This window comes from Sceloporus occidentalis, unplaced genomic scaffold, assembly GCF_023333645.1.
Source record: "Sceloporus occidentalis isolate IW3139 unplaced genomic scaffold, rSceOcc1.0.p SCAF_2, whole genome shotgun sequence".
NCBI classification, from domain to species: domain Eukaryota; kingdom Metazoa; phylum Chordata; class Lepidosauria; order Squamata; family Phrynosomatidae; genus Sceloporus; species Sceloporus occidentalis.
In genome coordinates, this window is record NW_028316982.1 from 103,836,148 (window position 1) to 103,862,934 (window position 26,787).

The following is a 26,787-nucleotide window of genomic DNA, read 5'->3' on the forward strand; positions in this document are numbered from 1 at the left end:
GGTATTTCTTCTCTCCCCCGCCAAATTTGGAGGACAGTAGGAGGCTGAAGAATTATGATAACTTGCACATGACTAAGGCGGGGGGAGGCAGAGGAAATGATAGCTAAGGATGTAAAGCTAAGAAAATACACTGTAGCTTTCCCTTATTCCATCTTCTGATAGCAGATAGAAGCAGATGGTGTTCCAAGATGAGGAAGAGGCTGGTTTTGTGATTGAAAAGCTGAACTTAGAAGAAATATTGGATCTTTTGAGATGGTTGTAGAATCAATAGCGAGAAAGGGCTCCTGAGGGAAACTGGGAAGGGGGGACAAAGTAGAACATCTCTGCTCCCATGCTCAGTGGAAATATTGCTGCTATCAATAATATTGCTGAGAAGTTAGATATTACAGCATACTCATGGAGCAGTGCCAGGTGGCATGAACATAGAACAAATATCATTAAAAGAGTGTTTTTTAAATAATTATTTTCTTGATATTAAATGATAGGTTTATCACCTTGTTAATACTAGCTCTCACAGGGAAAACATGGGAACAGTGGCTCTGAAAATTCATTTGGGACAACTGCTGTGGAATAGCATTGATGAAATATTGGCACAGGAGGTAGGTGTATGCTGTTGTCTATAAAACTACAGAGAGTTAGATATGACAACTGGGAACAACAGCAATGTATCATATACGAGATATGCTGATGAAACAAGTGCACATATGAGGGCATGAACTCTATCATCCTTGGCCAGGTACACTTACCAGCACCTGTGGTGACTTTCAATTTGTTTATGAGCTGCTGTTAATACACCTGATGTGAGGCTGAGCATGACTCCAGGCACAGCTTGGTGCATGGAATTGGGACACCGTTGTGCTATCCTTTATAAGTTCTTGGAGTCCTTTAGATTTCAAAATAAGAATTCTTCGTGTGTTCCTGAGGAAAATGAAGTTGTATGCTTCTGAGATACATAATAACTATAGCCAGTCAAGAATTCAGATATATAAAAGGATAGGAAAACAGCAAATGGAGATTGGGGCTGAACAAGTTCTTTGTTCATTACCCTTTCTGCTGTTCTTTGTATGTTACTTTTTCAGTGTCATAGCAAGTGAATACAAGTAAAAGCAGTCCTTCCAGCCATAATGTTGTCTTTGGTTCAGTAATTACCCCATTCCTCTTTCCTTAATGTTATTATAAATAGGACAGTCACAAGACTAAGGAGAGAAAGAATATTCAAAGACTCAACGGAAAAAATGAGAAAAGTGCTACTCAAGTGTCAGAAAAAACAAACGAAGAGAACCTCATGTCACTTTCTCATCCCCCCACCAAAGTCTGAAGCACAGTCGGACCTTCTTATACACTGATTTTTTATACACGGATTTAAGCATACACGGTTTGAAAATGTTCCAAAAAAGTATAAATTTACCTTGATGTTCCATTTTTTATTAGGGACCCCATTTTGCTATGTCATTATACTTAATGGGACTTGAGCATACACGGATTTTGTTATACACGGGGGATCTTGGAACCAAACCCCAGCGTATAACAAGGATCCACTGTACTACTCTTGTCTCCCCAGGTGAGACTCACTTATTTTCTGTCCCCTGAGCTAGAAAGTTGGGGAGTAAACGCTCCAAGGAGAATTGCTGTTGGAACAACACATGTGGGTTGGCTTCCGGGTGCTGCAGCAGCACAGTGTTTACATGCCACATACCACTGGACCTCCTGAAAGCTTGGCTTCCATCCATGGTTTGGTAGAAAAGCTGGCTTTTTGCTAGTGCAAAATGGAGTGGCTACTTTCCACTTCTTTTTAGGTCAACAAAAAGGTGGATTGGGGCTGTGGCGTGTGACCCCAATCTGACTTTCTGGACAGTCTGTTTCACCCCTAAGATTATATACTGGGTTTCAAGCAGTGATCACATTTGGGTCATACACTGCTTGTACCCCCTTAGTAATACTTAGCTTCAGTTCTTCTTTTATGAATGGTGTTCTTCTATGAACAGCCTTCTTCAGGGCCTCTCTTTATGTTCAAATCCATGGCCTCCTCCTGCTGTCACCAACAATGATGAATGAATATGACAATTTTGGTTTCTCTCTGTTTCCCATTTTTCAAGTCTGAAGTCCAATTCATCTTGAACTACATTGACATGGCATTTTAAATGATTTTTGTATGCAATCTTGCATAATACTCAGAGCTGTTGCAAGCAATTTTCCAATCATAATTTGTTTTTAAAGATTCTTTTCATCAACATATTATCTTTCTAACGCACACTTTCCCCTAACATACAGATTGGTGTTTGCATTTTTTTTAATTAGAGAAGTTCATTGCATTAGGAGGGTCATATGTATGGATATAAACACATCACTAGCTAGTCTATGGGTGGATGGGTGGGTGGGGGGAATCCTTCCAGCACCTATTCTCAATGGTTAGTTTAAGACTCTAAAGCACATGAGCACCTCAACATGCAGTGCAGAATATTCAGTGTGTTCCAAGGTATATTATGTGATCACCCTTGGCAGGCACTGAGCTTATTTGGATAGACTTTTAGTCTGCCACCATAAGTGCAAGCAATGAATAAAATGTTTATGCTTAACAGTCCATCCAGAACTGTCCATGCTGAGTTCATTGTCTGCAAGTCACTGTCATTTTATTTCCTCAGTATCTTCTCTTGTGGAATTGAGAGTGCTGTCCCTATTTTGGAGAAAAGGCAAACTCTTTACATTCACATGAGCACCATCAATTAATTGGAAATCCTGATTTTATTTTTAATCTGAACAGTTTGATTAAATATAAATTAGCATTGACATTCAACTCTGATTATACACAGTATGGTATCTCAACAGACAAAATGTTGTACATAGTTCAAAGTATCTTGTAGCAGCTAAAAGATTAATTTATTTATTATGATGTATGCTTTAGTGCCATCAGATTGCTTTTGCTACAACAAAAACGATGCAGTGATATTTAATTAGTGGTACATTTCCTTAGAAATATGAGGAGGTGCGTGCTATGTGTTAGGGGAAAAAAATCACTGAATATTTTTCAGACTATGACTGGAGAACAGGGTTCAATTCCTTCTTAGCCATGGAAATCCATTGGGTGACCTTGGCCTGGCCACAGACTCTCAGCCCCAGAAAACTCCATGATAGGTTTGCCTTAGGGTCACCATAAATCAGAAATAACTTGAAGGCACACAATGACAAGGACAACCACCATGTGAACCAAGGACAGAGGCCATTTGCCCTCCCACTGGGAAAAAGTTGGTGTATAAACAGGTCACGACTTTATCAAGGATACTCAAGACTACTGAAAGCTCTTGGAAGAAGTGCTTTCCTCATATATCTTTATGTTATGCCTGCTCTATGGTAATGAAACTCATGCAAAGAATTTAATTCTGTTCCTTGTGTGGCATTGCTAAAGGTAGCATAGCATTCATTATTTATCTGGATGCTTAATACCCATTGATGTTAGAACTGGTGGAGAAAGTGGTGAAATATCCTGAATATTTCTCTGCTGGAAGATGAACCTACAGTTCAGTATGTCCATGGCAGTTCCTTTGATCATCATGTGAAAAATGTAAACTGTCAAGATGGTGAAGCTCCTCCAGATACTGACTGGAAAATGACCTAAGTGAACTTGAGTTGATTTTCCCCACCAGAAACACCATGAGTACATTATTACTTCTAGTGACTGGTGAATTTCAGTGCTTCGACTGATTTTGGTATATGGACATGCAAACATTTCTATCAATAGTAGCTCTTAATAGGAAACTTCCTGTTCATCCTTGTTTCACTTTTGTTTTCTCTTGCTATCCTGTTATTGACTTTTCTGAGTGTGCATGACTTTCTCATTAAAACATGTCTTGCCTTTCCTTTAAGAAGCATTGGTTGAAGCTAGGGACATGAAATTTACTTAGTCTTAATTTTGCTCCATTTCCCCAAATCTGGATTTTGCTCCATTTCCCCATCTAGATTTTTTTTTGGCTGTCTTTGGTTTATATTAGGTTTGAAGGCTTGGATTTTTTTTTCTTCCTGTGCTGAAATTGGTACACATTTTAATGTATGCCATCCTTCTCTTTCTCAAATGTAGCAATCCTATTAAGTTGGCCCATAGGTGTTCAGTAATAAGAGTGCATGTCTATGATGAGCCATCCTTCTTCCCTTTCTGGAAATATGTTTGAATAAAGAACATGGCCAAGTAGTTAGATACATCTGTGTACATTTCAGGCTACTTTTGCCTTCTAAAATTATCAATTGGAGAACATAGGTTCTATGATAGTTCAGTCTGAATTTTCTTTTATGGGAACAGAATCCAAGCCCTGAATGTCTCTGTCTGATAACAATATTTTCTTTGTTTTTACTTGGATAGGAAAAAAGAGCAAGAGAGGTCTATGGTGGGACAAAAAGGTCCCAATATCATATCCCACTTGCCCCCATTTATGACATATATGACATTAAAGAACCAAGCTGACAGAAGTTGAGAAATAGTAAGTTCAATGAGCGTAAACATCAGCTAATTAAATATATCTTTGTGATTTCAAGAATATATTTAATTAGCTGATGTTTATGCTAATTGAACTTAGTGTTTCTCAACTTCTATTTGCTTGGTTCTTTAATAAATGTATTCTGTTTGAAACTGGAGTTGATCTAGTTTACTCGCCTGGATTGGTGGACTGCCCTGAGAAAACACCTTAACCATGTTAACTAATGAGTTTAATGGAAACTTTGAAAATAAATCCTGCCTTCTCCATAAGTGTATGGGCCTGGGTTCTTTCATGTCTAGGACTTAAGCATTATTTAAATGGTGCGTGATGGTTCATTTACCTCTAAGGAAAATGCATAAAAGCTATCTTACAGTTTGTTCTACTTTGCAGGGTTGGAAGTGCAGACACAGTCATTTCTCTCAGGGCCCAACCACAGCCTGAGATTACAGTTTAAGGTCACTTTGAAAATTATGGTTTGACTTTAAAAAGATTACCAAAAAAAAAGAAAAAAAAAGAAAAAAAAAAGGATGATGCTAATGAAATTGTAGTTGGGCAATCAAGCAATATGCTTTCTTAATTGAGCCAGTAATCAAAAATTTAATTTGCTTCTACAAATTTGTATGCTATGATCTTTCAAAGTTTTATTGAGGTTGTTTTCTCCCCAGTTGCAGAATGGAGTCCAAATCCACCCCACCAATCCAGTTACAGCTGAACAGTTAAGTAGAGCAAGCACAGTCATGTGATCTATGCATTCCAGCTGTTTCAGATATATTTAAAAAGGAAGAATGGATCAGACTTATATAGCTTGTTGCTAAATGGCAGGTCTTTTAAATCACATGATAAAATCAGAATGGATACCTAGATATTAGAGAGAGTTAATATGGCAGGGGTTGAATGTGTAGATTGCAAAAATCCAGGGATAGAAGGGAAATATGAAAAAAGGAGATAATTTTGTAAATAATATTCACAGTGTAAAAGAAGATTTAAACAACAGTATCCTGCTTCCCTCTCTTTCTCCCGCCTTTTCACTTTTTTGTGATCTGAACTTTCCTGTAGACTGTGGGATGACATGGGACAGTTTCTTCTATGCTCTGTTGCCCCATTTGTGGAATACTCTCACCTTACAGACCTGATTGGTGCCACTCCTAGTTTCTTTTTGGTGCCAAACAAAAAGCATGGCTTTTTACTAAAGCTTTTTGGGGATACACTGTCTTCATCCAAATCTATACACATGCATGATATTATTAAATTGCCTTAAGTTGTTTTAACTAGTTAACTTTCTTGTTGGAACTTATTTAATATGCTTTTAGTCTGTTTAAATTATCTTTTTACTGTTTTCGATTGGTTAAATGGATTTTTGTGTACAGTGCTTTGAATCACTATGATAAAAGCTTAGATGTGGATTTTTTTTTTATAAAGAAAGATAACTCATGTAGGATTTTTTGCCCATTTTCATTTAGGAACATTCATCCACTCATGCTCCCATTAACCCAACTGTGTTCGTGTTTTACAAATGTGTGCATGTTTAGACTCCCCCCCCCTTTTTTTTTTGTATTTTAGCAAAACACATTTTTACTTATGCATGTACAAATTTCAGACTGTAAATTGTGTCTGCTTTTAGGTTTGGCCCAGGAGGTAAGGTTAAAAAAAATTGAACAGAGTACATTTCTGACAGATCCCTGTGCTTACCATATCAGAATTGTAGTGGAAATGCAAACAAAGAACATTATGGATTTGGTGAATATAAATTCTTTTCCAGCAGAAATCACTATCATGCCAGTGCATAACATTCCACCACAGGCCCTTTAACCAGCAAATAATTTCAGTCCATAGCAATAATAAAGCCAAATATAGAGAGGGTGGGGAACATTGGCACTATCCTTGATCTGTTCTATGTACTGACCTCCTCAACAAAAGAGGAGAGTGTATTAAAGAGGACATCCCCCCTTCCAGCTCTGTCCCCTTATAAGCCTAATTCCTTGGGACAATTTTAGTTGCCAAGGGGCTTCCAAGATGTAGCATATCAATATCAACCCGAGTGTACATCATTCTGCTCTAGAGGGACAGGATTCTGTTTGCCATTGCCCCCCCCCCCCAATTTTCCTCACACAGGTATACAAATGGGGTTCCACAGGAACAGAGACCCAAGATTCTACAATGTGGCATACGAGAAGCAATAGAAGGGCAAAAACAAAAAGCAAGGATCAATGGGAAAATGATATCAATTTAGCTCCATTATAATATTTCATGGAGCCAGCATCGTTTGAGCATTGGAGTGATGCTAGAGCCTAGTGTTTGAATCTCCACTTGGCTGTGGAAGCCTACTGGTGGCCTTGGGCAAGTCGCACATTCTCAGCCTCAGAAAACCCTGCAATAGGTTCACCGTAGGGTTACCATAAGTGAGAAACGACTCAAAGGCACACAACACAATAATACTTCAGAATAATTTAAGTATGAGGAGAACAAGTTGTTTCAAAAACTTCATGGGATAGGTAAGTTTTGCAGAGAGAAATGTAGATACACACATGCACACACACACACATATACTGTATACACACTCAGCCCTACATATCCATGGATTCCATATTCACAGATTCAGCCATTCAAGGCTTGAAAACATTCAAACAATACATTAATTCCAAAAATCAAACTGTGGTTTTGCCATTTTATATGAGGGACACCATTTTACTACACCATTGTATTTAATGGTACTTGAGTATCCATGGATTTTGGTATCTATGCGTGTCCTGGAAACAAATCCCAGCAGATATCAAGAGTCCACTGTATGTATTTATGTATGTATGTGTGTGTGTGTGTGTGTGTGGGGGGGGTATTGCAGAACGTTTAGGCTGTTGTTTTTAATATTATATACATGTTACTCTTTTACTGTTGCTGTTGCAATTTTTTATGTTTTTAATGGATGCTTTTTAACTACATCTAATGGGGTCTCTAAAACTGCAGAAAAATGGTTAATGGGTTGGAAATTTGCTCATTGATATAGGTGTATAAGTAAGGTGACCACGTATGCATTGCAAAAAAAAAAAAAAAAAAAAAAAAAAAAAGAGAGAGAGAGAGAGAGAGAGAGAGATGAGAATTAGAGCAGATGAGTAGAGAGGCAATGTAGAAAGAAGTACTATAATTAAAGTGTAAATGTAATACAGCTCACCTTAATGTGAAACATTCCAATAGGATTGTCTTCAAATAGAGGACTCCTATCAGTGGAATAAGACATGTGTCCACCCTTTGTGCAGGTTCTATTTTTAGTCTGGCTATACTATATAGAGTTGTGTAGTAGTTTGAGCAGTGGACTATGACTCTAGAAACCAGGGTTCAATTCCCAGCTTGGCCATGAAATCCACTGAGTAACCTTGGGCAAGTCATATGATGGTCAGCCTTAGGGGAAGGCAAGGTCAAACATCCTTGAACAAATCTTGCCAAGAAACCCCTCAGCCTTTGGGTTGCCATAAGTCAGAAATTACTTGAAGGTACACAACACACACACACACACACACTATAGATAGATAGATAGATAGATAGATAGATAGATAGGCTATCGTCTGATAAGAATTCTTTAAAAAGCTAGAAGTGTATACTTAGTGCAGTTATATGTGTTTAGATTTGACAAACCATGCAGATTGGATACAATCCATTAGTGTCTTTGTTGTATTCAAAAACATATTATTTTCTAAACTAGTATTAGAATTATGAGAGAATGAAGTATCCTCATTCTGTGTGTGTTCTAAATTATTTTTTTTCTCATTTGCTTTTCCCCTCCCAGGCTGATAAAAAAGAAAGGAGCAGTACCTTGAATATTGCGATAGATAACATGTGCAAGAAAACAAGAGACCTCCGCAGGCAGGTAATCTCCCCTGGGGACAACATGTTTTTAACAGAGATTTATGCAAATAATTATGAAAAGAGAAACAAAGAGGTTTTAAAGGAATCACTTGTTTATTCAATAAATGTCCATTGAGGACAGTGGGTTGGAAATAGTGGAGTCACTGTATGTCAAAGACTTAAAACTGTAACGCAAGCTCAAGTGCTTCATTACTTGAAGAGTATAGAACTGGTTAGTACTGTATTATGGATGGGGAAACTGCTGGAATACCATCTGAAAAGGTCAGGTAAGTGTCCAATATATAACACTAATCCTAGGGCTTGGGATAAGTGTATATGTGATAGTGCTGATGCTAAGAGAGCCAGGACCTGGTGAGAATGGATGGAAAAAAAATGTTATTCTTCATTCCCAGGTCAAAAAATGACTTTCTGAAAAGCTGGGTAACTGTCTGGAAGAGAAGTAGACTAGCAAGAATCTTGCACAATTTTCTACCAGTATTTGAATGTCCCATGGGGTTATAGAGAAATTATTCTGTATTGAAAAGCACCCGGCTTTTTGTGGACTCCCCCTTTTCCTGCACAGAAAACATTGTTTCCCCTGCAGAAACCATGCTCCCACAGAGAAAAAAGGGTTTTGTTACTAAAAACTCATATGTTTTTCTCTAGGTATGTTTGTTTCTCTAGAGAATAATTTCTGTGCAATACTTCAAGGTATTCAAATATGGGCAGAAAACTGGAGGGGTATATGTTTTCTCCTGTAGATAACAGGAAAAACTGCCATAATGCTTCCTCTTTGCAGGTGAGAATAAAAGAGTGGAGGATTTACATTCCAATGAATTGAGCACTTGAATGGGAGTCATATGTAGCACCCCCTTGAAGTCAAAATCATAGCAGCAGGATTTAAATCTATACTGAAAAACAACAGAGCTACTGTACTACACGATAACATTAAAAAAGATATTTCTCTGGTAATGCTGATGTCTATTTCCCTAGCATTTCTATGTTTTAATTTGCAAATTATGGATTGGGAGCCATTATCATAGAATCATAGAGTTGGAAGAGACCACAAGGGCCATTCATTCCAACCCCATTCTGCAATGCAGGAAATCTCAATCAAAGCATCCCTGACAGATGGCCATCCAGCCTCTGTTTAAAGACCTCCAGTGACGGAGACTCCACTACACTCTGAGGGAGTGTGTTCCACTGTTGAATAGCCCTTACAGTCAGGAAGTTCCTCCTAATGTTGAGGTGGACTCTCTTTTCCTGTAGCTTGCATGCATTGCTCTGGGTCCTAGTCTCTGGAGCAGCAGAAAACAAGCTAGCTCCCTCCTCAATATGACATCCCTTCAAATATTTAAACAGGGCTCTCATATCACCTCTAAACCTTCTCTTCTCCAGGCTAATCATCCCCAGCTCCCTTAGTCATTCCTCATAGGGCATGGTTGTTCAGTGCACCAAAACAGATGGAAAATCATGAAAATCAAAGACCTATTAAGATGAAGTTTTAACTGTGACCCCTGCAACATGATGATTAAAAATGTATTGTTTCCTATTTGCTGAGCTCCAGAGACTGAAGCAATAGCTTAATAGATGTAGTGGCTGCTATCTCCATCCTCAAGCTAGTCAGTGACTCAGTAGAAGATCCACCATCATGGACCATGTGCTAAGGGAAAGCAGATGTGCTGAAGACAAACAAATAATGCCTTCAAACAATGCAGCCAAACAATCAGTGCTGACCCCAAAAGAGAACTTTGCCCTTTTTTTTCTCCTCAACTATTTCCTCTCCTTTAATTCTGCGCACTCAGTTGATCAGGAGAGCTCCAGTCCATGTACCTTCCCATCAAATCTGTTGTTGGTTGTTTCACAGGAAAGAACTTCCTCTAAAGTGGCCTGAGCTTTGCCCTGAGAGACTGGAGTGTCCCCTCCTTGATGCTAGTTTAAGCATTCAGTTCTAGCAGTCTTACTGAGCTTCCATTTGATCTTTGGAGTCCTGATTTCCTTTGTTAAATTATTTGTTCCTGCTAGGATGTTAAGAAGAAGTGTCTTTCTACTTTTAAAATATTTATATAGAACACGAAAATTTACCCAATGTTGCCTAGCTTGATGATTTCACTTATGATCTAAAAGAAATATAAATGGAATGGTAGTGCCAGCCATTGTTAAAATGCATTTCACATCACATTCCATATGAAGTAGACCCAGGACAGCTGTTTCTGGAAAAAGTCAAACTTTGCCAGTTAGTACTAAATTTGCCCAACCATTTTTGGGATGTTGAACTAAATGTAAATATCAAACTTGGTTGAAATCAATTTTAAATATGTATTCATGAGCATTGAATCATAGGTATCTGCAGTGTTTGCTAGAGAGGCACTTTAGTTAGTTGATGGACTGAGTCCAAAGTCTTACAACAATTTTCATCGGCACTACAGAAATAATCCAGTCTGACACCACTTTAATAACCATGACTCAATGCTATGGAATTCTATAAATTGTATTGTGAAACGTTTAGCCTTCTTTGTCAGAGAGCTCTGTTGCCAGAACAAACCAAAAGAATTTACAATTCCCAGAATTCCATAGCACTGAGCCATGGCAGTTAAAGCGGTGTCAAGCTGCATTATTTTTGCAGTGTGCGTGCAGCCTTGGTCTCATGAGAGAAGTCATGATAAGTCTGTTATCAAGGTTTGCATAGCATAACAGACATAACAAACATTTTGAATTATGCTCTTGAAGATTTATGCCCAGCCTTTCCATTATATCATTTAGATACCCAAAGCTGCTTATAATCAACACAATTAAAATATCTACACAGTAAATTTAAATGGCAATGCAAAACCTGCAGGAAGAAATAATTTAACATAAGAGACGAGGGCCCAGAGATCAGGTAAGCCTATATACCTGCTGCAATCTAATAGTCTAATTTATATTTCACTGTTCCATCATATAATCAGTTTTAGTAGTTTTACAATAAGCATACTGATGTTTTAGGAAGTGGGTTCTAACTGTGTTTAGGGGGAAAACCCATTCTTTCTTATACTGTATTGCAATTAAGTATATTGTATTACTCAGTTCTGATTTTGCCACCTACAACTACATATAATCTCTTCACACGTTCTTTGATTGTCTTGAATCTGTAATGAGAATGAAATACAAGGCTGTTATGAAGTAATGGACAGTTTAAAAGTAAGAGTGAGCAATGTATGCATCCTGAAAGGAAAAAAAGAATCACCATAGAGAATAATACATTTTGTGTTTGTGTCTTGCATTGAGTGAACAAATCTATACAGGTGGAATTTTGTGCTGTGATTTTGACTTTGTGTTCAAAGAATCTTGAGAAATGTTTGCATGAACTCATATTTATGTAAACTGGAGACTGCACAGAGTACTGTGTAAACCAATGTACAGTGTTTCAATGGGCTAAAGATTTGCATGGTGTAACTCTGTGTTAAAGTAGAATATTTATGCAGCACTGGCCCAGTCATAAGCAGGTGACTGGAAGCATCTGCTGACTTCTTCAGCTTGTTATTTCCCTCTGTTCAATTTCTCTAAAAATGCCTCTAATAGATAATGTGTAGTGTTTTTCTCTAGAAGGGCTTTGAACTGTAAAATCCTCATGTGTAACACCTGCCTCTTATAGCTGGTAGCATTTCACTCTGTGCTATAGACTGCATTCCTTAAGGAACTGTTGATAGTGGGTTATTATCTATTTTTTCTCAGCACTCTTTACTAACAGTTCAATAATAATCCATCACTGGTGCCTCCAGCGGCCTAAATATTTAGATTCTTTTCCACCTTTTGATATTGTAGATGCATATATACATATACATATATACATATATATATCTATATATATTGCCAAATTGCCTCCCCAGACTGCACTTTGCCGTACAGGATTGCATTGTAGTTTGATCTGGCATTGATAAGGTAGTTCACACTGTACTTTTTACCGATGAGCACGTATGTGCTTTGATACAGAAACAGAAAGCTCTATTCACATGGCAAATGTATTGAATCAATACACAAAGGTAGAAGAGTCAGGAGTGGCCAGATGCTTCTGTGACAATGGTATAGTGAGTCTGCTTTATTAATCTAAACCTTCAAGGAGTTATCCAAGACACTGAAACTATTTGTGAGTTAGGCTTCAGCACCATGGATAGTTGTGAAGTCGAAGGCTTTCATGGCCGGCATCCATAGTGTTTTGTGGGTATTTCGGGCTATGTGGCCATGTTCTAGCAGAGTTTCTTCCTGACGTTTCGCCAGCATCTGTGGCTGGCATCTTCAGAAAATGCTGACCTAAAATGCTCTGAAGTTGCCAGCCACAAATGCTGGTGAAATGTCAGGAAGAAACTCTTTTAGAATATGACCACATAGGCTGAAAAACCCACAAAAAAACAACAACCCATGGATAGTTCCTTTAAAGTCTAGGATGAAACCCAGACTGGATTCACTTCTCCACTCGCATGAGAGTTTCTGGTTGCCCCTGAGGAGCTTGCTAACTGCCTCATCATCTTCATTTCTGTTGCTTTCTTCACATGGGGAGAGAGGGGTACTTTGTTTTAAATATATATTTTTCTTGCAGGCTTAGATAGAATAAAAGTTAAATAAAATAACTGTACACTACACACACACACCAGAATAAAAAAAGAGAACAAAGAAGAAGAAATCTACAAAATAATTTATTGCATTTAGAAAAGAATGAATACACTGCCTCAGAGCTTGGTGGAGTCTCCTTCTTTGGAAGTTTTTAAACAGAGGCTGGATAGCATCTGTTGAGAGTGCTTGATTCTTCCTGAATGGCATAAAAGGGTTAGATTGGATGGCCCTTGCGATCTCTTCCAACTCTATGGTTCTATCGTCCTATGATTCTATGATTTCCAACTAACTTTTCTGCAGATATATAGGCCCGATTTAGATGGGCCTTTGTGCCGCCCCCGTCATGTGCTAGGGGTTGGCCAAGGATGCACCATCCATACTGGCCTCACCCCTAGCACGTGACAGGGGCATCAAAATGGCGGCACCCTGTACACTCGCCGCCATTTTGACACAATGGACGCATAGTGTCCGCATGTCCCGTCACACTTGCAATGTCCCAAGTGCGCCATTTGCGCACTCGGGCATCGCAAGCGCGACACAAAAAGAACCCGCTTTTTGCGGGTTCTTTTTACACCACCAGTAAGCCTCGCCATTTGGCAGCTGAGCTTCCCACCAGCGGAAATGAAGGAGGTGGCGGCAGACCACCCTTTTTGGGCAGTCTGTATCCCACCATAATTGTCATAAATTCTACCTCACTCTATAAGCTAAATGTTACACTGCATTTAATTCTTTAACTCATATTAATTTTCAGAACCAATGGTTATCATGTCACCTTCATTATTTCTTACAAAGTTGACCAGTCTTTTAAATCAGTTATGAACATGAAAGTAAACAGTTTATCTGTCCCTGCAAACTCATTCATTTTTAACACCCATTCTTCTTTGGCAGGCGGTACATTGCTCTTCCATCTCTGGGCAAATAATAATTTTGCTGATGAGGTCATATATAGAAGTATTCTTCCATAGCCCCTTTCAAGTTACTTATCTATTAATCCCAGAAGAAAAAGTTCATGTTTTAATTGTATTTCCATCTAAAAGTCTCTGCATCAAAATGTATTTCCATCCAGTACTTTTTAGGTTTTTTTGCAAGTTCACCACATATAGTAAAATGTCCCTTCTTCTTCACATTTACATATGATTAGGATACTAATAAATAAGTAAATAACTGCCCAGTTTGGTGCACAATGTTCACACCTGCTTAAATTCATCATTCTCTACATGAGGACAAGGGGGAACAGAAGGTAGAAGGTGTTTGTGAGGATAATTTACTGTCCTATTCACATGGACCTGCTTTGTAAATGTGGGAACATGGCTATAGTTTGTGGGTGATTGGAGATGTAGAAAATGAGAGAAGGTAGTGAACCTATTGAATGGAAGGCTACTCATTTACTTCTTTTAGACTGCTCTTATTATGTAGGGTAATCTTTCAACAAATGGAGTATGAATATTTATTTTTACTGATGGTAATTTTGTCCCCCAGCTTCGCAAAGCCATCATTGATCATATCTCAGACTCCTTCCTGGATACGACTGTGCCACTGCTAGTACTCACTGAAGCTGCTAAAAATGGAAGAGAACCAGAAATAAAGGAATATGCTGCTATTTTTAAAGAACACACATGCAGGCTTATTGAGGTGAGTTCAATAGAAATGCAATGGTATTGGATATGGAATGCTGTGAGCTTCTCACTGAATATTCTCTTTTTCTTTGGTTTCCCTGCACCTATGTAGATTTTAGAAACACGTGCTTGGTTTTCCTTAAGAAGTTTAATCAATTTAATTTTGGTTATGGGCTTGGACTAGCTTCATGTTTTCCCCCATTAGAAATGTTTTAGCATTTTTTTTTTTGGGGGGGGGGGCTTTTCCTCTTGTTGAAATCATGCTGTTAGATTGGCTGAGTAGTTCCAGACTCATGAGAATCATTAAGTGTTCAGTTTACTGTCTAATTATAGTACTTGGTTGACTAAAACATATTTTTCTCCATCTTGTGAAGATGGTATAGCCCAGAGTTAACAGTTTTCAGGCTTTCGGGATTTATTTTGTATTTATCAAAATCTCCATTATTGATCACCAGCAGCCAGATGCAAAAACAGGCCCAAGGAAGGCTGCTGTGTGGAAGCCAGGGGAATATAATGTTTCAGAGGGATGGCGCATATGATCTTTACATACCTTATGAGTCATTCCTTGTGATGAAAGAGCTAGCAGTCCTTTCAATACAAATTCTGGTCCTTTTCTGCCCTGAAGCTTACTTCAGTTTAGCAGCCTCAATGAGAGAAAGAGAGAGAGAGAGAGAGAGAGAGAGAGAGAGAGCAACTCAGAGGTCATGCAGACTGGCAGTTTCGAGTGGCCTCTGGCTGCTCCAGTGCTGGTTGGCCAGTGGCTGATGTGGGACCATGGTCTGATGGGACCGCATGGGCCCAATACAGGCTGCTGCTGCAGTCTCCAACCTGGACACGGGCAGGAGCAGCCTTTCTCCGCTCCTTTTTTTCCCTGCTGACTCTTCTGGCTTTGAGCACTCTTGGTGTGCAGTGCATGTAGTTCTGGTCACTTTTGAGGCATACATCATGTGTGCATGCCCTGCCCATAAAATGGTTGGAAGCTGCTTTTTTCCTGTTCCTGTTTCGGGCCTCAAAGCCACAAACCCTTGCCAGTCTTAAAGAGTGGTTGCTGTTATCTCCCATATCAGTGTAGTCGTGGACCTGCTCTGGCCTTTAGTCTGCACACCGAGCATTGTATGGGGGACAGGGTAACCAGCCCTAGGCATGTTAATATACAACTATTTCATTCTCACAAGTGGGGCTGAATGTTTCCAAGTTTTTTCCTCACTTGAGGAAAAACACTCAATGAGAAGAAGAAAAAAAAAACCTCACTGTTTTTCCTCAGTGAGGAAAAAACTCAAATATTTCTGTGCTGTTCTTGCCTGCACGACAAGATAAGCTCCCCCCTCTGAGGCCATGGTGATGGCAGTTGGAATAGAGGGAGGATCCTTCTTCTGTCTCCGGGCTAGGCATAGTGGAGGTCTGACTGCCTCTTATTCTCTCTTTGTAAGGCCAGGTTGAAGGCAATTGGAATGGAGGGATTAGGCAAAGTGAGATGCTTTAGGCAAAAGCCATTAGAGAGAGAGAGAGAGAGAGAGAGAGAGAGAGAGAGAGAATGTGCCCTGCAAAACTGTGTTTTTAGCTATGTTTGTTTGAAACTTGGATTTAAATTATGCATACTAAAGTTGAAAAATGCACCTGTCTGCAAAATCTAGTGACTACAAGCATTATTAGAAACGCTGTCAACGTTTGTAAACCTCAAAACACAAACAGTCTTTCCCCCTAATTTCTTTGAAAAAAAATCTGTGAAGTTCTTTCTTGTCTCTCCCCCCTCCTCTTTCTCTCTCTCTTCGAGACCAAACTCTTTTATGTGTGTGTTTAAATTTTCTTTAATAATAAGCTGTTTATGAAAAGTGAGCTCCTTGGCAAACACTACAGCTTCTAACTTTTTCTTTTGCGTGCTTGCAAATTTTTTTGCATCTTCTCCTGTTTTAACATCCATTCCTGAGTATCTCCTCCCAATTAAAATTAGAAATACAACAACTATTACTGCTATGAACCAGATGCTGCTTGAAATATTCCTTACCCAGCATTTATTTATTTATTTGTAGCAGAAATTAGGAATGCATGGCTCTCCAGATGTTGTTGGAGTTCAGCAGCATCTGGGGACCCACAATGGCTTGCCTGGGTTTTCCACAAGCAAAAGGGTGATGTGGATGGAGCAAAAGTTACCATACAGAATAAACTGTCACCTTTCAAATTTATTTAGAACCATGAAGAACTAGCAGAGAGGGGGAAAATCCCTGGCTTTTGGGCACTGAGAGTGAAACAGCTTAACTCTCCTCCCTTCTGGACTAATTATTTTATTTGTAATTATCTGCTTATTATGCACTGCTGGATATTTTGACTTGCAATGGATAACTGCATTGTTTGCACTCCTGTATTTTTAGAATTGAAGCACCTTAGATATTTAACTTCTGGTAGACTTTTCATTGGGGCTTCTGAGAGGCAAGCCTATCCCCAAAGCTAAGCGATATGATAATGCAACTAAACTTTTTAAAGTCTTATTTGATTTTTTTTTTAAAAAAATCAGATTGAACAGGGCTGTCTTATTCATGGGAAAGGAATAAGGCTGTTCTTTTTCTGAAGAGGGCTGTCCTATTTTAGTCTGTAACCCCGCTTCGATCCACCGGGAGAGGCAGGGAAACATAAATAAATTTTATTATTATTCTTATTCCAAGGAAATGTAGACTAGCCTCACTGCCTCAGTGTAGCCCTCCTACATGGTTTGGAGAAACCCCCATGCTGCTCCCGGAGATCAGAGGCAAGGATTGGGCTAAGTTTGGACTGGTTTCTCAGGGCTAACTAGAATTCATAAGTTCAATGTTTATAAAACACTTGCTTCATCACTAGATTCTAATGTCTAGGCATAACCTGGAAAAATTGGGTGGTTTTTTAACTATGGTTTTTAGGATACTCCTGCTAGCATAGCTAATGGCCTTGTTGAATGGGAAATTTTGGGACTTATAGCCTCAAAGGTAACTTTTCCAAGTTCGACTTTGGGGAATTTAGGGGCTTGAATTTCAAAGAGTCAAAATACTACCCATAGCCAACCACCCCTTGAACATCTTTCCAAGGCCCTACCTTTTGTCCCCTTTCTGGAAACACCCAATTGGATAGAAGTTCCTCAAAAAGAGGATCAGCGACAAGAAAAGTATGGAGAGGAACTCTTTTCTCAGGCAGGTGGAAATAGAGCTAAGAGGCCTTGTGTAGCACATTCTCCATTGTGATTTCATTCCTCTCATCTCCTTGGCAATGCCAAATAAACATTCTAAGTGGAGAAACAGCCACTGGTGCCTTAAAGAGAGGATTTGCAATATCCTGCCACTCTGATCTCTGAAGAAAGGTGTGCAGAATGACTGGGGACACAAACTCTGTTCAGCCTGGAGAGAACCTCCTTGTAGAAATGTCCTAAAGCCACTGGGAACTTCTCATCCCCATTATCTCTGGGCCATGGACATGGATTTTTCACACTGATGTGTCGCTAAACCAACCAGAATCAATTCCCTTCTGGATCCATCTCTGTAAGTTACTATTCTCATTGTTTTTAAATAGAATATGTGAATTGTGGATCCAAGTCAGATCCAGGAGCCATTGGGAATACTTTTCATAGAGATTTAGTAATGCTTGTATACATGATCTAAGGGTTTTCACTTAAAGGTAATTACTTCCCTCACTTTAATGTAATCTTACTGTTGAGTGTATCAAGCATGTAGCTGAGGGCTGTTTTAATTCTACGAACACTGGATTCAGAGGGAATCTCATGCTCATTTAAGTATGGATAAATGCTTCCATTTCATTTTTAGTGGTTTGAATTATTATAATTTAGCTGATTCTGATGCTCCCATTATTACTTTCTAGTACTGAGTTATCATCCTATTACTAGATACGTGTTGCGAAAAGGAAAGGAAAAAAAGAAGAGCTATAAGAATATTTTATTTAAAACTTTCATGACATGGTTTAAAGTACTTACATATATTTCTGAGAAACAGCATGATTAATGATGTTGAGGGCATTTTCAATAAATAGTAGTGCTTGGCTCTCCAGGAAATTAATTAGATAGCAGCTATATTGCATCTGTCAAGTTAGTAGTATATCACTTGTAAAATACTCCAAAGTAAGCAGTCCCACAAGGAGATCTTTGACACACAAATTAACAGATTTACTTGAGTTTTAAATATATATAGTAGTTTTTAGTTGTATTACTAGAGAAAAACACACATGCCAAAGAATAAAGGGAGTTGCTTCATGTTAACAAAGGTCCTTTTTAGTTGGCCTGAAATCTCTTTATTGAAAACTCAGAATAACAGAGAAAAAAACATTCTCATTTTGAATGTTGTCTAACCTTGAACATCATTTATTATCCTTACATAAAATGCTGTAGGAAAAAAAAACAGCAACCAAATACTTACCTGTGGCACTTAGTGCCTTTTCAAATAAGTGCTGAGGAGCAAGGTATGTGGTGTAGACCTCTTTCTTCACAATGGAGTCTGATTCAGTGATGTCAAGGGAAGTGAAAATACTTCCCCTTCAGTCTCTTGCATTTCTTTAAATCCTATCTAAATTTGCTTCCTATCTGTGTTTGGGCTGGGTTAGGTGGAAGGACTCAATTTTTCTTCACATGCATGGAAATTCATCTAAGCCTTTCACCCCAAATAGTGATTTTTAATTCCCATAAAATAATTTTTAATTCCCATACAAATAAGGTATGCATGTTAATATATTTGAAATTTTAGTTAAAATATATTTTTGTAAGATTTTTAAAAAGGTATACGTTTATTTGTATGTATAATTTTAAAAGGCAGAGGAAGAGAGATGAATCCGATAGTTGCCATCTTTTCCCAGTGATGGGAAATCAGAAGGTACACATGGGTTTTCATTAATCATAAAATGGGAGAGTTTCAAGGGACCCCAAGGCCTATCAAGTCCAAACCCTTGTCATGTAGGGATGCACAACTAAAGCAGTGCTGACAGATTGCCATCCAAGCTCTGTTTAAAGACCTCAGATGAGTGAGAGTCCATCATACTCTAAGGCTTCTATACCACGTCAAACAACTCTTCCTAAAGTTTCACTGGAATCCCTTTTTTTGAAATTTGAATCCACTGATTCATATCCTAGTCTCTGGAACAATAGATAACAATCTTGCTCCACCTGCTGTTTGATATTCCTTCACATATTTAAAAATGTCTATCATGTCAGCTCTCAGTCTTCTCTTCTCCTACTCAAACATGCCCATTTCCCTAAGCTTTTCCTCATAGAACATGGTTCAAAGGCCCTTAACCATCTTGGTCACCTTTTATCTGGACATGTAAGAGGTCTCACCAGCATGATGTAGTGGTCTGAGCATTCAACTATGATTCTGTAGATCAAGGTTCAATACTCTGCTCAGCCATGGAAGCCACTGAGTGATGATGGGCTGGGTACACACTCTCAATCCAGAAAACCCCATGATAGTTTCACCTTAGGTTCACCCAATCCATTTTAAATCATGACTTTTTAATAGTATATATACTCTTATGAGTGTATTATAATGATTTTCTAGTGTTGTATTTTAATGGTGAGTCTATGTGTTTTAAATTGAGTTTTTTTTTAATATATTGCACTCTGTCTTGAGCCTTGAGGAGAGGCAGGAATAAAAATATCATTATCATCATCATCATCATCATCATCATCATCATCATCATCATCATCATCATCACCACCACTACCACTACTACTACTTGAAAAGGACTTGAAGGCATACAACAACAACAATCTCACAGATCACTAACTGAATATGTTTGTAATAAAAATTGATTAATGCACATTTATTTTCACTTCATGTAAAGTGGGGTATGATTTAAATCACCAATGGGGTATGCACGTGGGAGGAACTGCACATTCCCATTCCATCTTTCTCTCCATCATTCCTCACTTGGGCAATTTTCCTTTCAGTTGAGAGAACCCTGATGTCAAATTCCTCTCTTACATTAGTGCTAGCCTCAATAGGTCTGAATAGCTGTTTATGCGTCTCTGAAATCTTAGGTGGGAACAAACTGAAAACATCTGTGCAACTTAAATCTGGTGCTTGTAATTACCTGGCACTGCAAGAGGAATCTCTCTTGCATCCCCTTCTCATTTAGATCAGTGCCGTATTATAGGAAAGAAATGATTCTCATCGTAAGTCAAAATTCATAATGCCGCCCTTGGGAAAATAGAATTCTGCAGCTACAAGTAGTAGAATAAATCATGTAAATTAGGCCAATATGCAGATGCTTATTTGTATTTGAGTTGCACATTCACAAAATATGGAATCTTGGAATCTTTGTCCATTGTATTTAGCTTTAAGAATCCATCCATTGTCATATTTGTAATTGTTCCTAAAAATAATAAGTAAAAGAAAAATCATTATTTGTATAATTAGTACAGAGTCTGTTGGCTGTATTAATTTATTGGGAATCTGTGGGAGGTTTATTTTTTACTCTGTTGAATGCATTTGCTGCTTCTAACAATATTTGCAAAAGAGGAGAAAGCTGCTGCAACCTCATAACATAGCTGTGTGATTATCTCACATGGTAAAAAGCCATTTTTAATGAAATGCTAGATACCTAGGTTCTGAAATGGTAGTATAGTAACATAATATAAATAATACATTGTATTTAAGAAATAAGCAGATAGGAAAAACCTGGAATACTAAAAGTGACATAAAACAATTGCCATATTATATTGGGCTATGCAGATTTCTCTGGGCAAGATTCCAATCATTTCTGTGCAAAGGTTTATTGCCTATATGCCTGTGATGCTATTATCATATAAATTTGAAGTTAAACTCAAAGAATTGTTTCACTGGAGTTTTCCTCCTTACATTATTCCTTAAGTGACCACTGTGGCCAATGAAAGTTTATGGCAAAAATGAGCCTCAATTGGATATGATGGTTTTGTAGTGAATATCTGCTAATCCAAAAATGTGAAATACATTTAGCAGAAAATATATGTCCTTTTCAATTTTTCAGACTTTAGGAGCCTGAAGTTCTTGGAAGAGGATTAGTTCCACAGCTTTAGTACAAGCATCACTGAAATTACACAAACGTTATTCAAAAGTATCATGTACATAACCACAGAGATTCTAGATGTGGAAGTCTGAGCATAGTTTTTAAACTGAAGAAACTTCTGTAATTTTCCAGTTCCAAAATTGTTGTTGGAAAATTACATTATTAAGGAATGGAATCTATTCAGTTAAACACAATTTTAGATCTAATTGGAGTAGACCCTTTGAAATGAATGGGACTTCTTTGAGATGGGGCAAAGGTTGGATTTAGCCCGTTGTCTTTATGGGTGTTGGCAAAATGTCAGTTAAATATAAGATACATTTGAAATTGGCTGTAGTTCAGTATGGTGTCACTGCCCCAAGTGAGTAACTTTCCTGTTAATTGCTGCTAAATTTGCATGACACTAATTGGGAAAGAAAAGAAGAGCTAGCAAGAAAGAGAGAGAGAAGAAAAAGAGGAAGAAGTGAGAGTGATCACTAGGGGGCAAAACAGACTGGCAAGAAGGAATGGCCAGAAGCTACTTCCAACCTGATTGCCCCAGGGCTGCCTCCTGCTGCAGTCCCAAATGGACTGTGACAAGAGTAGATCTTTTCTGCTCCTTTCAAAGGTAGTTTTGTGCTGCTTTAGGAAGCCCTGGGGTGGCTTCCAGGCACTCCAGGGGCATGCGTTCTGTAAACAATATACTCTAGAGCAGCCAGAAGGCCCCCCTGTCTGCCTATCTGTTTTGGGCCTAGAATAGTTTTGCACTTTGTGCTGGATGGGTGGTTGTGTTGACAATGTCAAGAAAGACCTGTTTTCTTTTCTGTGGTGGGAGCAGTTTAGCAGAATTATTGAGAGTGCTAGAACTAGGAATGAAGACATGTTTCTGAGCTGGGTTAGATTCTCATACTTTCAATCCTAAATTTGTAGCATCACTCTTTGGAATCAGTATGATTTTTGAACACTGATACTTGTACATTAATGTTACTTTTGGATGCATTTACCTCCGTAAAATAGGGATGTGAATCTTTTTTTGTTGTTGTTGTTCTCACACAAGAGGTGCTGATCTTTTCTGCTCATCTTGAGCAGGTTTCTGAATTTGCAAGAATAATTTTTGTATAAATTTTATAAAGCAGATACATTATCTAACTTGTACAAATTGCAATCTAAAATGAGGGCAGCTGTAGCCTCATGGCATGGATTTTTACAGATGGGGAGCATCAGATGGTCCGATTGTATTGTTTCCGATCACTCAGCTGATCCTTGTATGCTTGCTCAGCGTGCGCACACACACACACACTTTGCTTCATGAAGGGAAAGGCACTAGGTTTGGGCAGAGATATTCTGCAAAAATAAAAAAAAATATATACAGTACTCACTGTGTTGTTCTCATGGTGCAGGTGCAAAATCTCACAGGGATTAAAAAATGCTCTACAACAGCAACAATCATCATCATCATCATCATCAATCATCATCATCATCAGAATCATAACATTGGTAGGGGTCCTATGGACAATCAGGTCTACTTAATGCAGGATCTCCAGTGGGAGCACTCTCAGTAGGTATCTGTCCAGCCTCTTTTTGAAGATGTCCAGAGAAAGCAACCCCATCACCTCTCGAGACAATTAGTGCCATTGGTGAACTGCTCTTATTGTCAAGAAATTCATTCTAATGTTCAGTCGAAATCGGCCCTCCTATAACATAAACCCATTAGACTTGGCCCTACCCTCTGGGGCATCAGAGAACAAGCCTGCACCCTTTTCTTGATGGCCCTTGAAGTACAATTATTTCACTCCTCGATCTCTGCTTCATCAGGCTGAACACACCCAGATCCTTCAACCTCTCCTTATATGTTTTGTTCTCCATAACTATCATCATCTTCATTGTCCTTCTCAATCCAACGTGTCTATATCCTACTTAAAATGAGGGTTTCTAAATACAGTACTGCAGATGAGGCCTGACCAGCACAGAATATAGGAGGATTATTATTTCCCTCAACATGGAAACTATGCTTCTATTAATGCAGACTAATATCACAGTAGTTAGCACAGTGAACATGATCATTACCAAATTTAAGTATCAAGGTAATAAAAGCATCATTTAATAATGAAGAGAAGGAACCAGATTCTAAGATACAGTCTGCCCTCCATATCCATGGATCCTTTATCCATGGATTCAGCAATTCTGTTTTTTCTCTCCTTTTTGCGTCCTCTGAAGGCTGGATCGGGGCTATGGCCCTGGTCTGGAGCGAAAAGGGGCAGCATCTCACCTCCCCTTTGGGCTAATCTGTATATCCCCACAATCTTCTCTTTTGGGGAAAATGAAACAAATAGATATTGAGCAGTTATCAATGATGTCACTATGGTTGATGTCGCCCAGTGCAGTCACTCATGGTGTCACTCCCCCATTGACCTCCTCTCATGCCACACCATATAGAATCCTTAGTAATGATTTTTGCACTAATGTTACTCATAAACTGTAATTCCCATATGTCGATGTAATAGTTGTCACATAAACAACTAGCAAAATTAAAATTATGCCTTTAAATTACAATACCATACACACAGCCTAAATGTACTTACATGTACATTGTTTCATGCAGTTAAAGTAAAAATTTGATAAGAAGCAATATTTTTTAATTTTTTTAAAAAAGAATAAAAATACTTTAAAATGTTTTTTTAATTTAATTTAATTTAATTAAAAAAGAGCCTCTTCTTTTTCCTACCACTGAGCCTTGCCTAACTCATACCATCTCTTCAGCATTTTACAGAGACACAACTCATTTCTTCTAAAAGTCACATGTTTGGGGAGCAGTGGTGTCATCTCCCTTCGAGTGACACCTGGTGCAGTCTTCACCCCCAGCCCCCTAGTGAAACCACTTATTGTGATTTGTTACCATTTCACCATGCTACCTGAATTTCTTTGTCATTATCTTGTTTTCAACATATCTGAACCCCTCCCTCTTTTTGTTGTTCCTCGTTTGCCTAGCCAGTCTCAGTTCCTTTTGAGCTTTAGCTTTCCGTACACTATTCATGCAAGTTTTCACCCGACAGTTATATTCTTCCTTGCTTCATCCATCCATCCATCTATTCTGTATGCATGATCTTTTTTCTTTTCACTTCTGCCCAAAGTTTGCTGTGCACGCATATTAACTTTTTCAGATGTTTCCCATTTTTCTTCTTCCTTAGAATTGTTTATGATTATGCTTTTAGCAGTTCCTTCTTCATGAAAGCCTACCCATGCTGGCTGTCTTTTTCCTTTAGTATCTCTAGTGATGGGATTCTGTCCAGCTTTTTTCCCCTGAACTTGATAAAATCAGCTTTTCTCAATCAATTAATCAATCTTTATTTATGGTCAATAGACCCATCAAGGCATACAATAACTTAGATCACATAAATGGAAAGGTTGCATAACATATAAACCAATATAAAATAGAGAGATTAAGTTAAAATACATTAAGATACAAAAGGTTAAGAATAAAATTAAGTGGTCAGATTAGAATACAACATACAAGAGAACATATATTTGTTCTCCTGTGTCTTTTATAACCAGTGCCCATTTTTGAGAGGCAAACCAGGCCGTTCTGAACTATTTTATATTAAATTGTTGTTGCAAGACAAATGCATGAGTATTACCCTATTGGTTGCAACGTTTTTGTCACTGGCTGTTAAAATGAGAGAGAATGAATTATTAAAAAGGGGTCTGACTAATGGATCTATATCCTTGATCTATAATTTCATAGTCAAAACAATCTCCAATGTTGTAATCAGCTTTCCTGAAATCAAAGGTTCATGTTTGACTATACTCTTCTTTGGCCTGTCCAACAATCATGAATTCTAGCATCACCTTGTCATTGCCTCCTAAAATACCAACTGCTTTGATTCCAGTGACCAAATCCTCCTGATTGACTAGGATCAAGTTGAGGACTGCTGATCCCCTTGTTCCTTCCTTCACCGTTCGAAAGAGAAAATTAGCTGCAAGGCATATCAGGAATTTGTTAGCAAGTCTTTGCTTAGCACACTTAGTCCCACAGCAAATATAAGAATAATTAAGTCTCCCATAACTTCCAGTTCTTGGAGATGTCTGAGGATTTTTTTCTAGTTGAAAGCCAACCATTTCTTTACCTTCCTGTCACCTTTATAATACACTTTACCCCCAAATCTGACATTTTAATATATGTTTGGCGGGGGGGGGGGGGGGGAGAATGAGCTGGGATTTGCATTGCAATGTGTTGTGATTCATGTTACACTGGGAGGTGCAAATCAGATTGGTTTCCTTAAACAGGCACTAAAAAACCCCAAGATTCTCTATCTTCCTTAGGAGGATCGTGGTTCTGGCAGATTCCTTTATTTGAGGAATCAGTCAACTGTGTAACAAACTTTGTCACTGCCTTTAGGATGTACTAAATTAAGACGTGACATTTTGGGAATTCCCACAACCAAGCGTTCTTTCAGATTTGGATGAAACAAAAGTTAAGACAGGTGGAAAAGTCTTACCTGCCACAACAAAAACATTTCAATCTTTGGAATTATAGAAGTATGATGTGAGGAAAAGTTGAATGCCTCACTTGGAAAATTTCAAGAGACCAAATGAAAACCCAGCTTTTGCCCAATCACAACTCATGTTTTTAAAATACTGAAGCATGTCACAAAGGATACAGCTGGACCCCTTGAAGACAGCTGCAATCATTTATGAAAGAGTCCAACAATATCTTACAATTGTGAGGATTTCTCGGAATGGAAGTTTGTGCAAGTTTTGAAAATGATAAAAAAGTCAATTGAATAGTTAAATGAAATAAAACAGGATTTGAGGCTTACTGTGACAATTGGCTTTTAATGAAATAAAAAAAAGCAGATTCAATTCATCCTTTTTACTAGTCACAATAACTAGCTGGAAGACACAAGTGGGTTTCAGGAGTATATTGTAGCAATATCAAAGCAGAGACATTGGAACCCTGTTGTTTTTGTCTAAAGTGCACCGGGAGAAAGAATATACATTCAGATAGAAAGAGAAGCACTTGGAAAGGATTGTTTTTCTTGGCTTTATTCTGGTTTTGACCTTTAAAGCTGTGACTGGTTGGTAGAACAGAAGCTTTCAGCCAAAATAGTACACGTCTGAGTAATGGCTACACATTGAAGTTACATTAACACTCTGGGAGCTTAAATATATATATATATTTGAAACTTGTGGAGTTATCCACCTACCCCCCTCCTTTTAACCCTTATATAGAAGATGGGGGAGGAAATATTTGAAAACCGGTCTCAATCCAGATTGAAGCTAAGTGTTTTTAC

General features: G+C 38.3%; 1 protein-coding gene across 2 annotated transcripts in view; it reads left to right on the forward strand.

Annotated features, from left to right (window-relative positions):
• Positions 1-8,250: 8,250 nt before the first annotated feature.
• The window catches only part of LOC149318819 (catenin alpha-3), a 485,131-nt gene continuing 466,594 nt past the window's right edge, over positions 8,251-26,787 (forward strand). The window contains exons 1-2 of one of the 2 annotated variants that reach the window (XM_089510521.1): positions 8,251-8,325; positions 14,373-14,525. In XM_089510521.1, coding sequence (XP_089366647.1) covers positions 8,293-8,325; positions 14,373-14,525 — 186 coding nt within the window. In that variant the 5' untranslated portion in view covers positions 8,251-8,292. Of the gene's footprint in view, positions 8,326-11,158; positions 11,185-14,372; positions 14,526-26,787 lie in introns of those variants that run through there. The other variant, XM_089510524.1, reaches the window with a different exon arrangement.